This window comes from Melanerpes formicivorus, unplaced genomic scaffold (assembly GCF_026170545.1).
Source record: "Melanerpes formicivorus ecotype bairdi unplaced genomic scaffold, bMelFor1.0.p_v2 SCAF_8, whole genome shotgun sequence".
Classification (NCBI taxonomy): Eukaryota; Metazoa; Chordata; class Aves; order Piciformes; family Picidae; genus Melanerpes; species Melanerpes formicivorus.
Window position 1 is genome coordinate 22838642 of NW_027142360.1, and position 13650 is coordinate 22852291.

Sequence of the window (13650 nt, forward strand, 5' to 3'; positions counted from 1 at the left end):
GTATTTGGGGAAGTTGGTTAACAGTTTTTTTCCTACCATCTCTGAGATGAATGTGATATCCATTTTGCTTTGCTCATCTGCTCACACCCCCTGATGCACTCAGATCTCTTCTGTTCACTGGGTCACCCTCTGTTCCCCAGTGCAGATATTCAGTGTGCTTTGAAATGGTTGGAGCTGACCTCCACTGGCCCTGGCTTTCAGGAAATGGTTCTTCCATGCTGGGTGAGCTGTTGGGATGTTGTGAGGAGGGTAGAATGGATCATATTCTCTCCATAGAGGTGCGTGCTGGGATTCATAAGGCGGGGTAAGTGACTTGTGTGACAATCCCACCCGTTTGTGTGTTCTAGATGGAGCTGCTGAAGGGATTGCCATGGCGCCGTGCTTTCCTGGCTGTTGTCTTGAACCTGCTGGCTCTCAGCCTCTCCACCACTGCCTTACTCAGCAGCTACTGGTGCACTGGGACTCAGAAAGTGCCCAAGCCTTTGTGTGAGAAGAGCAAAACCCCCAAGTGCATCGGTGTCCCCATGTCACCTGACGCAGGTGCTGGCAATGTCTCCTCTGAGGATGTGGTGCACTACAGCTGGGAGACCGGGGATGACCGCTTTGCCTTCAGATACTTCCACACAGGGATGTGGCTTTCCTGTGAAGAGAGCATGGAAGGGCCAGGTAGTGTCTTGCCCAGGCAGCCACAACTTCTTCCCTTGTATTTACTTCACAGGAGTTTAGAAATGGAAGGCAGGAGGCCTCCCAGCACTTGGGAGGAAAGCCTTTCATGTTTCCCTACATGTCACCAGCCCTATACACTGCTGTGGTCGTTGTATCTCTGTCCTTCATGGGGGTGTGTACAGAGAGGAGCAGGGGAGAATGGTTGTCTCTGGTGTGCCCTTCAGTCTGGAACAGGAGCTGTGAAGAGCAAGTGGTCATGGTGGTGGCAGTGACTGTAATGGCATCATTCTTCCTGAAGTGAGCTGGAGTGGCCCTCCTTTCCCTTTCCTTATATCTCCATTCCTACACAGAGCTTACCTCATACTCTCCAGGGCAAATTTTTGCATGTCCCCTTAGAAATCTAAGCGGTGTTGCCAATTTAGTTAGGGCTGCAATAGTTGTTCTTAAATCACCAAGCCTTAGAGATACAGAGAAAACCTGGAGGAACACAGAGGAACTAAAGCTAGGAGGCAAATTAACCTGAGTAATTAGAGCTGCAATATTGCAATTATTATTAGCTGCTTTTGTGATATTGTGACAGGTTTAATTTCTGATGTTTTAGCATGTGGGACTGGCACTGTAAATTCTGGGGTGCCAAGGGTTGGTTGTGCAACCTGTGCTAGACCCCCTTGGTGTCTGCTTTACTCTTGACTTGTTCCTGTCCAGCCCTGCTGAAGTCCTTCTGCTAAAACCTGTGGTACACCAGCACAGGTGTATGGTGTACAGATGCTGTTTTATGGCCTAACACACACATCAAGGAACAGAGCTAGGACAGAAAGTGACCAAGAGGGAGATTTGTATCTAAAGACACAGTGATGAAAGTTGCTTTCATCAGACCCATTCCCCTGAGTCCCCTGCCCTGCCTTCAGCTCTTCCCAAGTGCAAACATCTCACCTCCTTTAACCAAGCCACTGTTCTACCAGCATTTATTGTTTTCTTACCCATTGCTGTCAGAGTTTGAAAATAAAGGACTGGTGAATGAAAGCAGACAGAAGGGAGGTGGGAGCAGGAGGGAATGTACTTGAAGCTCTCATGTCCTAATGAGAGGCTGCTCCATTGTGAGCATTTCCAGACATGCTGTGGAAAGAGATGTGTTTATTGGGACTGGGTTGGATTGGGATGTGTTTCCATGGTGTTTGTGGGAATGGGACTACATCCCTTGACAGCTTTCTCTGAAAGACTTGTTTGGCCACCAGACAGTCCTGGAATAACCCCAGTGTCTGGAGGAATACAAACAGCATGCTGCGTCTGGATCACAGCAGGGCATAGGGTAGAGCACATAGTCTCAGTCCTCTGCTTCCTGTAAACTGAGTACAATCCACCCACTGCTGTGGGTCTTTGAAGCAAATGCATAGACAACAACAACAAAGGGGCTGCTATAAGCAAAAAGAGCCTGAGCTGAGCTGGAGGAAGGATTTCATTATTCAGGCTAATCTCAGGATCAGTTTAGATGAGCCATTACCAAAGAACTTCATTAAAGTTCTAGGTAAAGTAGCAAATGGCAAGATAATGAGGACTGCAGATGGCACTGAACTGGGTAGTGTCCTGAGAGCTGTGGGTGACAGAAGTAATACAGGAGATTGGGAGAGATTAAAATTGAGGATAGACATTAAGAAAATTAGATTCTTGCATGAAAAGCAGCAGGCTGATAATTCTGGGAGAAAATACTGTACCAAGTAAAAGAGGGGACTCTCAGAAGCAGTAATGCAGTGTGCAGTAAGGAAAGGCTACAGAGAATGGTGATAGACACTCAGCTGAGACAACAGCTTGCATCTGGCCAACATAAAAAGCCAAAGCAAATAGGAACTGTTTGTCCAAACAGCATGCCTAAAATATGAGGACAGAAGACAATGTTTCTGTTTCTTCTCCGCCACAGAATAAGGACTCACAACTCTGTCATGCTGTATTTCACTTGGGAAGGCTTGGGGTTTGGTTTTTCTGCTTTCTTCTTCGGGAAGTGGTGCTAGAGCTGTTCTGTTGAGAGTGGGGTGAGTGGGAATTCACATGCTCAGCCGAAGTGGTGCATTTGCAATCTGTTGTGAGTTTAATAGGCCTGACCAACAGCTATGTTGTGAATGAGCAGCAACAGATTTTTCTATCCACCAGAGGCTTGTGAGGTTTACAGATTGCTGAATTTATTGATTGATTGATTTATCTTTATTGAATTGAAAGACCACTTCTAGTTTTCCAGGCCGATATTAACTTGCACCAGTGAAGGTCTGGAAAGATCGTGAGAACGAGAGCAGAGGTGAGAAGGTTGGATGGGCAGACTCAGGGATAACTGGAGCCATGCAGTGAAAAGAAAGGAAGAGATTTTCTTTTCCCTTATGTGTGCTGCTTTGTGTTGCAAATGACAATCTTTGGGTTTGTGTTTCAGAAGAGAAATGCCGTAGCTTTATTGAGCTTTCACCGGCAGCAGACAGAGGTAAGAACAAATCCCCACACCTTGCTGTAGCTGCCCAGTGCACCTCCTTGGCATGGACAACCTGCCAAATTTTGCCTGTATGAGAACAGCAGAGCCAGGCAAAGCCCCAAAGAGCCAGGCATGAAATCCTGGCCTTGAGCTTGTTAGAAGAGCAGATTTCCTCCAAGATGTTTGCCTAAACCACTGCCATCTGTGAAAGTGCTGGAAACCTCAGACTCCCTCCTATATGGAGTGGGATTGGCCTCACCTAATGAGTTGCCCAATTTGAACTTGTCATCTTGCTGTAGTCAGTGGGAAGGGGGTGGAGATGCCACCTCGGGGCAGTCCTTGCCAGGTATGCTATAAGTTGACTCAGTGCTTCAGTTTTGGGGTCTAATGTGATGACTCTGGAAGCTGAATCACCTCTTACTTCGTGTTAAGTGGCTATCTGGAAGTTACACTTCATGCCTCATCAAATATACAACTTCATTTGCTCTGGGATGTTGACTCCTCCTGTCCCTCCCATGTTTCAAACTATCCTGGTGACAACTTCAGTATATGCAATGGAGATTGTACTCACTGAAAGCTTTTCAGTTAGTGTGGGCTTACTAATTGTTCCCTGAGATGGAGGCCAGAGGTAAGTCATTTCAGAAGCTGTTCCTATGTGAAAGGGAAAGGCCTGGGGTGCAGAGCCTCTGTCCGCATTCAATCTATGAGATCAAGGGCTGGAACAAATGCTGGGGAATCATGACAGCCAGCAGGAACATGGGAACTTTGGGGGAGCTCATCTTTTTTCTGCCTTGTGTCCCCTGTTTCAAAAACACCAGCAAAGGCTCTACCTACTTGCTGTCATAAAGTGATGCACATTCCCAGGTGAGGGGTCCTCTGTGGCTGGTGTGCGGTGGCATCACCGTGCAGCTTAACCTGGGTCACTCTTGGCACAACAGCATGGGAGAAAAACCTCCCCTGCTTATGCCTCTGGGATGCAGCATTCACACCATTCAAACACTGCTGGTGTTACAAGATCATTCTGAAGATCCCCACTTTGTCATAAAATCAATGACTTAACTGCATTTACTGAAAGGCTCTTGCATTTAACACAAAACTCCCACTTCACAGGGCGTAGCAACACATCTTTCTTCTTTCTCACCTTCTTGTGCTTCATTCTCTCCCCATGCCTTTGGCTCTGTTGCTTCCAATGTCTTCTAGCCTGTTTTCCTAAGAAGGGAGGTTTATGCAACCAGATTATGTGCCTTTATAAAGCTTTCTGCCTGTCCCTGCCCCCCCCACCCCCTTCCTCCTGCTCTTTGTCTAATTGCAGCCCAACACTGATAGAAAAGCCATGTTCTAGAAGAACAAATTAATGGGAAGATCACTGTGAGCTTAGGCATGACATCCACAGTGTCACTGTGGTCTTCACAGCTCTGTCCCTCACTTTTGCCCCTTCCTGCACATAGCATCACCTTAAGATGGCCTTGGCTTCCAGCACAGCTGCCATTATGTAGTTGGGCCTGTACTGGAGAAGGTGGTGTCTGCTGAGTGCAGGCTGGCCAGGCTGAGCTGGGTATGTGCAGAGCAGCTCCACACTACACAGCTACCATTACAAGCCCAGATTACACAGCACAGGCATGGTGAGCCTGGACTCACAGAGAAAGTGATGCATGTGTGGTGCCTGCAGCCTCCAGGACACTTCCAGCAGTCAGACCTCTAATGAAACAGCCACAAGCAAGCCAGCTCCTTTAACCAGGGAAAGCAGCTCATCAATTCCAGCTAAAGAGCTGGGTGACTCTATGGCACTCATGACGTTAAGGAGTCAAGTCAGTGCTTCATTAATGAGGGTTTTCTTCACACTCCCTTTCCCCAGCTGAATGTCTCCTCTGTGGCCATTAATAGTTGCTAGCCATAGCGTTCACAGTGCTGCGTCATTTGTCAGGTTAATGTTTCTTCCTCAGTGAATCCTGTGCCTTTCCACAGCCCAGCACTACAGAGTGCCTTTTCTCATGATCCTCCAACTCCTAATGCACAGTGACCTCAGCTGTGCGCTCTGGTATCATTTCAGCCCCACTCATAATCCCAGCAGGAAAGTGCCTGCACTCTGTTCAGGCAGCAGAGGAGTGGTGAATGTTATTGCCCCAGCTGGAGACCCACCCCAAGGAATGTAGTTTCCTTTCATTCACTGAACTGGGTCCAGAGATGCACATGAAGATGATCAGAGGGAGGAGCACTTCCCCTGGGGGGACAGGCTGCCAGAGTTGGGGCTGTTCAGCCTGGAGAATGCTCTGGGAAGACCTTATAGCAGCCTTTCAGTACCTGAAGGGGGCCTAGAAGAAAGCTGGGAAGGGACTTTTTACAAGGACTTACAGTGACAAGAGAGAATGGATCGAAGCTGGAGGAGGGTAGATTTGGACTGGGTATTAAGTTCTTTGCAGTGAGAGTGGTGGGACACTGGAATAGGTGGGCCAGGGAGGTTGTGGAGCTTGGTGCTCTCCTTTGAACAAGCCACCCTCTGTTGATGTCAGAAGTATCTGGCTCCTAGCAGGAATCCTGTGGCTGTCACTGGGATCAGAGATGCTGTACATCAGCTTGCTGCTCATCAGCTTCATCCTCCTGATGGTGGAAATGCTGCACACTGGCAATCCTGTCTGTGGGCTGAAGCTCAACGCCTTTGCTGCTGTGTCCTCAGTGCTGTCAGGTAAGTGTGTGAACTGCAGGCTTGGAATCACAAGAGCAGGAGAGCCTCTTCTCCCAGCAAAGGCTGAAGTATGCTGTTCTGGCTCCTACTGTAACAACTTTGCTTTTTTATGTGTCCAGGTCTCCTTGGGATGGTGGCACACATGATGTACTCTCAGGTCTTCCAGGCAACAGTTAATCTGGGACCAGAGGACTGGAGGCCACACGAATGGGACTACGGTTGGGCATTCTAGTACGTGAGCTCTGAAGTCATCTTCACCTCTGATATGCCATAGCTGAGTTGATAAATGGTTGGTTGAGCCTTGCAAGTGCCTGTGGGAAGTGCAGGCTCACTTTGTGATGCTGTACTGACAATGGCCATGCTGGTTCTTAAACGCCACAGTGCCATGTGCTAGGAGTGGACAAATTGTCCAGGGAGACAATGATCACCCCTGAAATACAGAACATGCTTCCAAGCTCTGCTGTCTTCCTGTGCCCCTCCCTTCCCTGTGAGGAGGGTGACCAGTATTTAACCCACTGATCTCAGAAAGATCTTGTGGTGGGAGTACCCCTAAGAACTGCAACATTATGAGCCTTAGTCTTTCTAGTTCATGCCCATGCCCAGCAACTTCTACTTGGCAATCAGGGTGCACCATGGTGCATACAGTTCAACTCCCCACCTTGCCTGGCTTCTCACACTATGTGCTATTCTTTTGTCTCTTCTGTAGCATGGCCTGGGTCTCCTTTACCTGCTGCATGGCCTCTGCTGTCACCACTCTCAACACCTACACCAAGACAGTGCTGGAGTTCAAAAGAAACCACTTCAAGGGCTACGATGAAAGCTTCAGGGCTCAGCCTCAGCATCACCAGTGCTTCATACAGCAGCAAATAAGCAGCTACTACATGCCCCAGGAGAAGCCACTCCACTCAGTCTCTGAGGGAGTTGACTTCTACTCTGAGCTGCAGCAGAAAGTGTTACAGAGGGAACCAGAGCTGGAGCTGGATGAGGTCTTGGGACAGATGATCGGGGAGGAGCGCTGCTAGGGATGAGTGCACAGGGGCAAAGCAGTAGGCTCTGGGAGGCACAAGAGCTCTGAACCAAACAGTAGCACCACAGTTAGCAAGTTCTTGGAGATCACTTCCTTCTGCAGTTCAGGGAGTGAGAAGGGAAGGTGGGCACTGGGCCAGGGCAACAGCAGTGCTAACAGTAGCAGGATGGATCCACCCTAATCATCCTTTGATGGGTGTCCTCAGCTGAAAAGGTTGAAACTAGAGGGACATCTTGTTGGTGCCAGCTGCCACTTTCAGACAGAGCTGAGGCAGATGTCCTAATCCTAGCAGTATTGCACCTGGGAATAGGCAGCCAGTGCCATCTGGCTGGCAAATTGCAGAGCTGGACCTCTATGAGTGGTGTCACGTTGACCTTCCGCCAACACCCCTGGGTCAGCACTACAGTGAAGGGCATAGGTGCTGATACTGCTTGGCTGTCATCCTCTGAACACCCTCTTTGTTCCTCATTCCTGGGCCCAACCTCTTCTTCTCCCTGCCACCACATTAAAAGTGCTGCTGCAGTAGGAATGGGGGGGGGGGGGGGTTGCTTTCAGACATCTCTCTCCTCTCCCATCTGTAATGACTCCCACATGCTCCCTCCTTGCTTCTTCCCCAAAAACCTCCCATTCTGAGGTACTTTCCTGTCTGTCTCTTTCTCCCATGCTTCTCCCCAGCCTTTAAGAATCCTTGGCTTGGCTTTTGCTTTTTTCTCTGTTTCTCCTCACCTGTCCTGTTTCCCCCATTGTAACACCACCACAAACAATCCCCAGCTCAAGCAAGCTCATCATCTCTCAGAAGTGACACGCTGGTTTATGTGACACATGATGCTGTACACAGTATTTATTTGCTCCACTGCAGTTCACAGTTCAAATACATTTTTCCCAACAATATACAGACAGACTCTTTATTCACAGTGGGGATGTGTGTGTGTGTGTGGAGGGGGAGGGAGGGCAGGGGAAATTCACATTATGGAGGAGCTAACATCACTGCACTTCAGCATCAGTTCCCACAGGAAGAACCTCTGGAAAAGAACTACTTCAGGTAACAGCCACTTCACCTTTCCCAGCAAGGTGGTGGCTAGAGAGGAGGGAAGGGACACTCCTGTCTAATCCTATGTTGCTGGTCCTCACACTTTCAGTCCCTGTTATGCAGCTGCATTAACTGACTATAAATTATAAATACTAACCCCTGTCTGGAGGAAAATGCCAGGCCCAGAGTCATTGCTACAGTTGTGCTAATATATACACAGCTATTTACACAAAAATACCAAGAACCATATACAAACTCTTCATAGGCCCTAACATTAAGAAAGCAGGGCCCAAGGACCAGCCTTGGGGCTTGCAGCTAATCCTGAAGGGCTATCCTGGAAGCTTTTATATGGAGGTGCAGGGTGGAGAAAAGAGTAGGTGATAGACAAGGAGAAAATGTCAAGAGCCCAGACGAGTAAACCCACACAGATGTGCCCGCCTGGAGGGAGGGTCTAAGTCCTGCCATCACCTCACTACTCCCAGGGAAATGCAGGGAGGCTGGCAGGGCATGTGTCAGCAGGAGGACAGCAGAATCCTTTGCAATCCTCATCTCAGCCTGGCTCTGCAGTTCCTATGTTGTTGCCCTGCACTGTGGGGAGCTGCTGGGGCACCAAAGTGGTTGCTTTTCATATGGTCATTCCTACTGCTCTGCAACTACAACACAGGAAACTGAGATACACTCAGAGGCATAGTTCAAAGCACTAAACACACTGGGGTTAGTCTGTTCCTCTTGGAACTGCACACAGGGCTGAGCTGGCAAGGAAATGGTAATGTTGAGCCCAGAATAGGAGTAAAATGCACAGAAATGCTTTCCAGTTCTGCCTGTGTCAGAGCCTCTAAACTGTGAAGCAGTGGTGTGAGAATCAGTTTTGATGTGACTGGATCTAGTGTGTCAGTGGGGATCTGCTGGGAATTGACTCCAAAAGGACTGTGATGTACTTGTAAAGGTAGGGGTGGGGCAGCACATTGGACTGCAGTGAGATGTTACAGTGACACTCTGGGTTCATAAAAACCTTAGGGATGGCTAGAAGTAAGATGGGAACTTTTTGATTCTACATCACCCACATGAACCTGTCCTGAATTGGAGATTGGGATTGGGGAAAGAAATACACAAGTGCAAGGGCTGGCAAGTACTGCAGGGATCATCTTTCTCTAGATCAGGGAACTCAATCAGGAAGCTCATTTGTTTGTGATTTAGGGACCAGAATGGAGCAGGGGACTGAAAGCACAGGAAAAGGCTGCAGACAAGACTAGCCCTGAAGGAGCCAGACAAAGGCTTCTCTCCAAAAGTATAAGGATTAAAGCAGGTGATGTCCTTTAGCCACACCATTTGCCTTGAGTCACTATGGCCCACTCTAGGCCTAGAGCTTATTTGACTGCCTGGGAACACTGTTTGGACATAAAAAGGAGTGTCTTAAATCTCATTCATAAATTAAACATACAAAAAATATACATATACAGTATAAACTGATACATATATATATAAAACCTAGTTTTATATATATATATATATGTGTGTGTGTGTGTGCATATAAATTCTAAACACATTTCTGTGTTACCTGGAAGGAAGCATGCATGAACAGCATATGGAGGGGAAGATGTTGAACAAGGTTCCTCTGGCACTGGACAGGTCTGCCAAGCACAAACCTGCCTCCAGCAGCATTCCCCAGAGAGCTGAAGAAAGGGCAAGTGCTTTTAGCCCCCATTCTCTCTACATAGCAGTTTTCCTGAAGATTCACAGAGCAGCTTCCTACATGATGCAGACAGGCCACAGGCCCAATCAGAATCTGAAGAACCACCAGGCTAGAGCTGGAAAAGGAAAGGCAAACAAAAATGAAGCCAAAACCTTCTATTATCCAGTAGAGGAGAGTGGTATATTCTTAGGTCAGGAACTGAATCTGGGCACCACTATGTGGAGAACCCATGTCTGCCCATGTCAAAACAAGTGATCTCTGTCCCATCTCTCTGCTCTGTCTCTGATTCTCTCAGTCCCTTATGATTATCTTCCCTGGTTCTCCCCAGAATCCCCCTCCTTGTTCAACTGCCAAAGTGCAGCAGGGCCTCACAACCTATCCAGCTTATGCCCAAAGGGGTAGCCAGCCATCTTGTAAAGCTTCTTTGCATCCCACTAACCTCTTTACATCCCAAAGAGCACCTAATCATGTGTGTAGGGAAGAGATCAGGTGTTTTCAAAGGTCAGGATTTCACTAGGGATTCCTGCACAACCTCACCTTCTGAGGGAAGTCAACGAATTTCAGCCGGGCAAGAAATCTCCTCACTTCTCCACGGCTTATTCTGGGAGTGGTGGTGTCCTTCAGCCACACCATTCGACCTTGAGTCATCATGGCCCACTTCAGGCCCAGCTTGCTGACTGAGAGAAACCCTGGCTGCTTTTCAGAGGTTGCAGTTGTGGTCACTGTGATGTGAAAAGCATCCTTCTGGAGATCGTTAATTCCAACTGGTCCAGCAGGAAAGGCCAAGAAAATATTGGTGAGGAGTAAGTGATTACAGCTCTCCCAAAGGCAATCTTACAGTCAAGACATCCACTGGGCTGAGGGCAGGTTCAGTCTGACCTCACAACTGCCATTACTTGAGTTAATCAGAGAAAAGGATTTGCAGTTAAAATTCTTCCATGGAAATAAATTTAAACTTGGATCAGAAACAGAAAGGGTTTGGTTCCAGGTGATGGTTTTGTGTGCAGTGTGGCCAGTAGGTCAAGAGGTGATTCTTCCCCTTTAATCTGCTCTTGTGAGACCCCCCCACCTCAAATACTGTGTCCAGTTCTGGTGTCCCCAACATGAGAAGGACACAGAACTGTTGGAGCGAGTCCAGAGGAGGGCCACAAAGATGACCCAAGGGGTGAAACATCTCTGCTGTGAGGATAGGCTGAGGGAGCTGGGGTTGTTCAGCATGGAGAAGACTCCAGGGGGGCCTTATAGCTACCTTCCAATACCTGAAGGGATCTCACAGGAAGGCTGGAGAGGGACTTTTCACAGAATCACCATGGTTGGAAGAGACCTCAAAGATCATCAAGTCCAACCTTTTCGTAACGGTATCTAGTGATAGGACCAGAGGGAATAGTTTTAAGCTGAGGGAGAGTAGGTTTAGACTGGATCTTAGGAAGAAGTTCTTCAGTATGAGGGTGGTGAGACACTGGAACAGGTTGCCCAAGGAAGTTGTGGATGTGTCCTCCCTCACAGGGGGTGTTCAAGGCCAGGCTGAATGAGGCCTTGAGCAGCCAAGCCTCGTGTCCCTGCCCATAGTGGGGAGGTTGGAGTAGATGATCTATAAGGTCCTTTTCAACCTAAGCCATTCTATATTCTATGACACAGGAGATGCACAGATTTCAATACTGCAGTTCACTTTCAGGGAGCTTTCCTTCCACATCTGTTAGCAGCTATGGTTTTCCTTCTACAGAAGGGGAAATTGGCAGAGCAGGAGCAAGCCAGGTCATTCCAGTCACTGCAGAATGACCTGTACTGACCTCAAGATCCCCAGCCTCTAATCTAAAAAAATCTATTCTATTTGTTCTTGACAGAGACGGGTTTTGATACAAAGCCAATTAGATGTATCTCTATGTAGCAGCTTTTCTATGCTTCCTGGCCTAATGGACTCAGTGCTGGATGCACAGATCTTTTATCCCACATCCTGCCATGCTCAAACAGCCTGGCTGTTGGTGGAGCTGCCTCAGAAAAGAGCAAGGAAATGAAACAGGGGCTGTACAATCTTGTACAGATGTTAAACACAGGCCTAGTTTTTTTCCTGAAAGCATCTTTAAATTCCTCTTTTCAAAAAGAAATAGGAAGAGGTAGCACAATTGCTATCTCAGAGAGCAGGAGAAGATGGCCAGCAAAGGCAGGAGTGTATCTGAGGTGACAAGGAAAATTTTCACAGTGGCTCTTCATGCTCCACCTTCAATCATAAATAGCTCCACAAAAAGACCATGGTATAAAACATCCATGAAGTCAAACTTAGTTAAACATATGCAAGAGATGTGGTGGGTCTTTTATTTGTAGGGGTTGGACAAGACCTTCCTTCAGGAGGAAGATGAATCTTACTTCCTACTGTTGGTGTATGAGTGGAGGACCTCAGGTGGTGCTAGCTTAAAAGTAGCAGCTGAAGGAACTGGGATTGTTTTAGCCTGAAGAAGAGGAGGCTCTGAGGGTAGACCTCATTGCTCTCTACAACTACCTGAAGGGAGATTGGAGTGAGGTGGTGGTTGGTCTCTTCTCCCTAGCATCAGGTAGAATGAGATAGAACAAGAGGAAGTGGGCAGATTCAGATTGGATGTTAGGAAGAAGTTCTTCACCATGAGGGTGGTGAGACACTGGCACAGGTTGCCCAGGGAGGTGGTAGAAGCCTCATCCCTGGAGGTTTTTAAGGCCAGGCTGCATGTGGCTCTGAGCAGCCTGATCTAGTTGTGAAGGGTCCCTGGCCATGGCAGGAGGGGTTGGAACTAGATGATCCTTAAGGTCCCTTCCAACCCTAACAATTCTATGATTCTAAATGGCCTGGAATTGTGCCAGAGGAGGTGTAGGTTGGAAAAATGAAAATTTCATTCCTGGAAGAGTGGTCAGGCACTGGAACAGGCTGCCTAGGGAGGTGGTAGAGTCACCATCCCTGAAGGTATTCAAGAAACCTGTGGACATGGCACTTTGGGACATGGTTTAATGGCCATGGCAGTGTTAGGTCAATGGTCAGACTTGATGATCTTAGAGGTCTTTCCCAACCAAAACAATTCTATGATTCTACACCCCATTGCTTCTCAGAGCTACCTCTCCCTCCATATTGCTTTTAGCCTAGGTAGTTTCTCCTCCATTTGTACTCACCTGCTGAAGCAATGACTTTGTCTGTTGCATTGGTGAGGTCCAAAAGGACTGTAGGAAAAACAGGATGGAGCAGATAGAGGTGGTGCAGCCGTGGGTGCTCAGGTCTGGGACCATGCTGCTGTTGGAATGAAGGACAGAGAAAAACGTTACAGCTGGCTAGCAAAGAGGAGCCTAGCTTTGGCAGAGAACTAAAGAAGTTCTCTGACACTGCATTGTCTTGACATGGATCAGAGAGTCAAAAACTCAGTGGTTTTACAGAGATGAAACCCTGCAAAGTTTTTCTTCTGGTGCTGGTTGCCTGGGAGAAGAGACCAAACCCCATCTGGCTACAACCTCCCTTCAGGTAGTTGTAGACAGCAATAAGGTCTCCTCTGAGCCTCCTCCTCTCCAAGCAGAGACTGCATGTGCTCCACAGAGCAATCTCAAAGTGAAGGAAGGATGCTTGCTTACCAAAGGTTGTAACACAGGCTGTGCTTCATCTGCCCAGAAGAGAAAAACAGATTTCTTGTCCAAAGTCATGACTGACAGCGCATCGAGTTGCTGCTTCCGCCACGGGAACTCCTGGTTCCAAACAGGGAGGCCAGATCTGCCATCTATCACCACCACCTCAAGGCAGAGGAGAGATCTAGCATTAGTGGGTGTCCAGGTGTGGGTGAACAGAGAGATTCCTTGCAATGGCTGTGCTATTCCCTTTCGTGCCTGTGGCCACACAGTGATGAAGGTCAGCCACAGAAATGGGTACAGCAAGGAGCAGGGAATGATTGTCCCTTTCTCCCCAGCTTCCCTCACCTCTATGCTGTCATTGCCTACCTTGCTTTCACTTCTTTTACCTTTTTGTTTCCATCTCCAGTCTGTGCCTGAAGCATGAAGTCCAGAGTTTGGTCAGCACCAAAGTAACCTGGTACAGGCTGGCTGCAAATTTGGAAAAAGAAACACTCAGCCCCACAGCAGAAACCCAAGGATG

General features: G+C 48.0%; 2 protein-coding genes across 9 annotated transcripts in view; one reads left to right on the forward strand and one right to left on the reverse strand.

Moving 5' to 3' along the window:
- GSG1 (germ cell associated 1) overlaps positions 1-7719 on the forward strand; it is a 44876-nt gene extending 37157 nt beyond the window's left edge. For 4 of the 5 annotated variants that reach the window (XM_068142636.1, XM_068142639.1, XM_068142640.1 and 1 more), the window contains exons 2-6: positions 348-666; positions 3083-3130; positions 5646-5801; positions 5921-6032; positions 6508-7719. In XM_068142636.1, coding sequence (XP_067998737.1) covers positions 348-666; positions 3083-3130; positions 5646-5801; positions 5921-6032; positions 6508-6823 — 951 coding nt within the window. In that variant the 3' untranslated portion in view covers positions 6824-7719. The remainder of the gene's footprint in view (positions 1-347; positions 667-3082; positions 3131-5645; positions 5802-5920; positions 6033-6507) is intronic. The other variant, XM_068142637.1, reaches the window with a different exon arrangement.
- Positions 7720-7763: 44 nt separating this feature from the next.
- The window catches only part of FAM234B (family with sequence similarity 234 member B), a 30866-nt gene continuing 24979 nt past the window's right edge, over positions 7764-13650 (reverse strand). For 2 of the 4 annotated variants that reach the window (XM_068142635.1, XM_068142633.1), the window contains exons 9-13: positions 13517-13598; positions 13137-13292; positions 12687-12801; positions 10089-10315; positions 7764-9666 (exon numbers count right to left, since the gene is read on the reverse strand). In XM_068142635.1, coding sequence (XP_067998736.1) covers positions 9661-9666; positions 10089-10315; positions 12687-12801; positions 13137-13292; positions 13517-13598 — 586 coding nt within the window. In that variant the 3' untranslated portion in view covers positions 7764-9660. Of the gene's footprint in view, positions 9667-10088; positions 10316-12686; positions 12805-13136; positions 13293-13516; positions 13599-13650 lie in introns of all 4 variants that reach the window. The other 2 variants (XM_068142634.1, XM_068142632.1) reach the window with 1 other exon arrangement.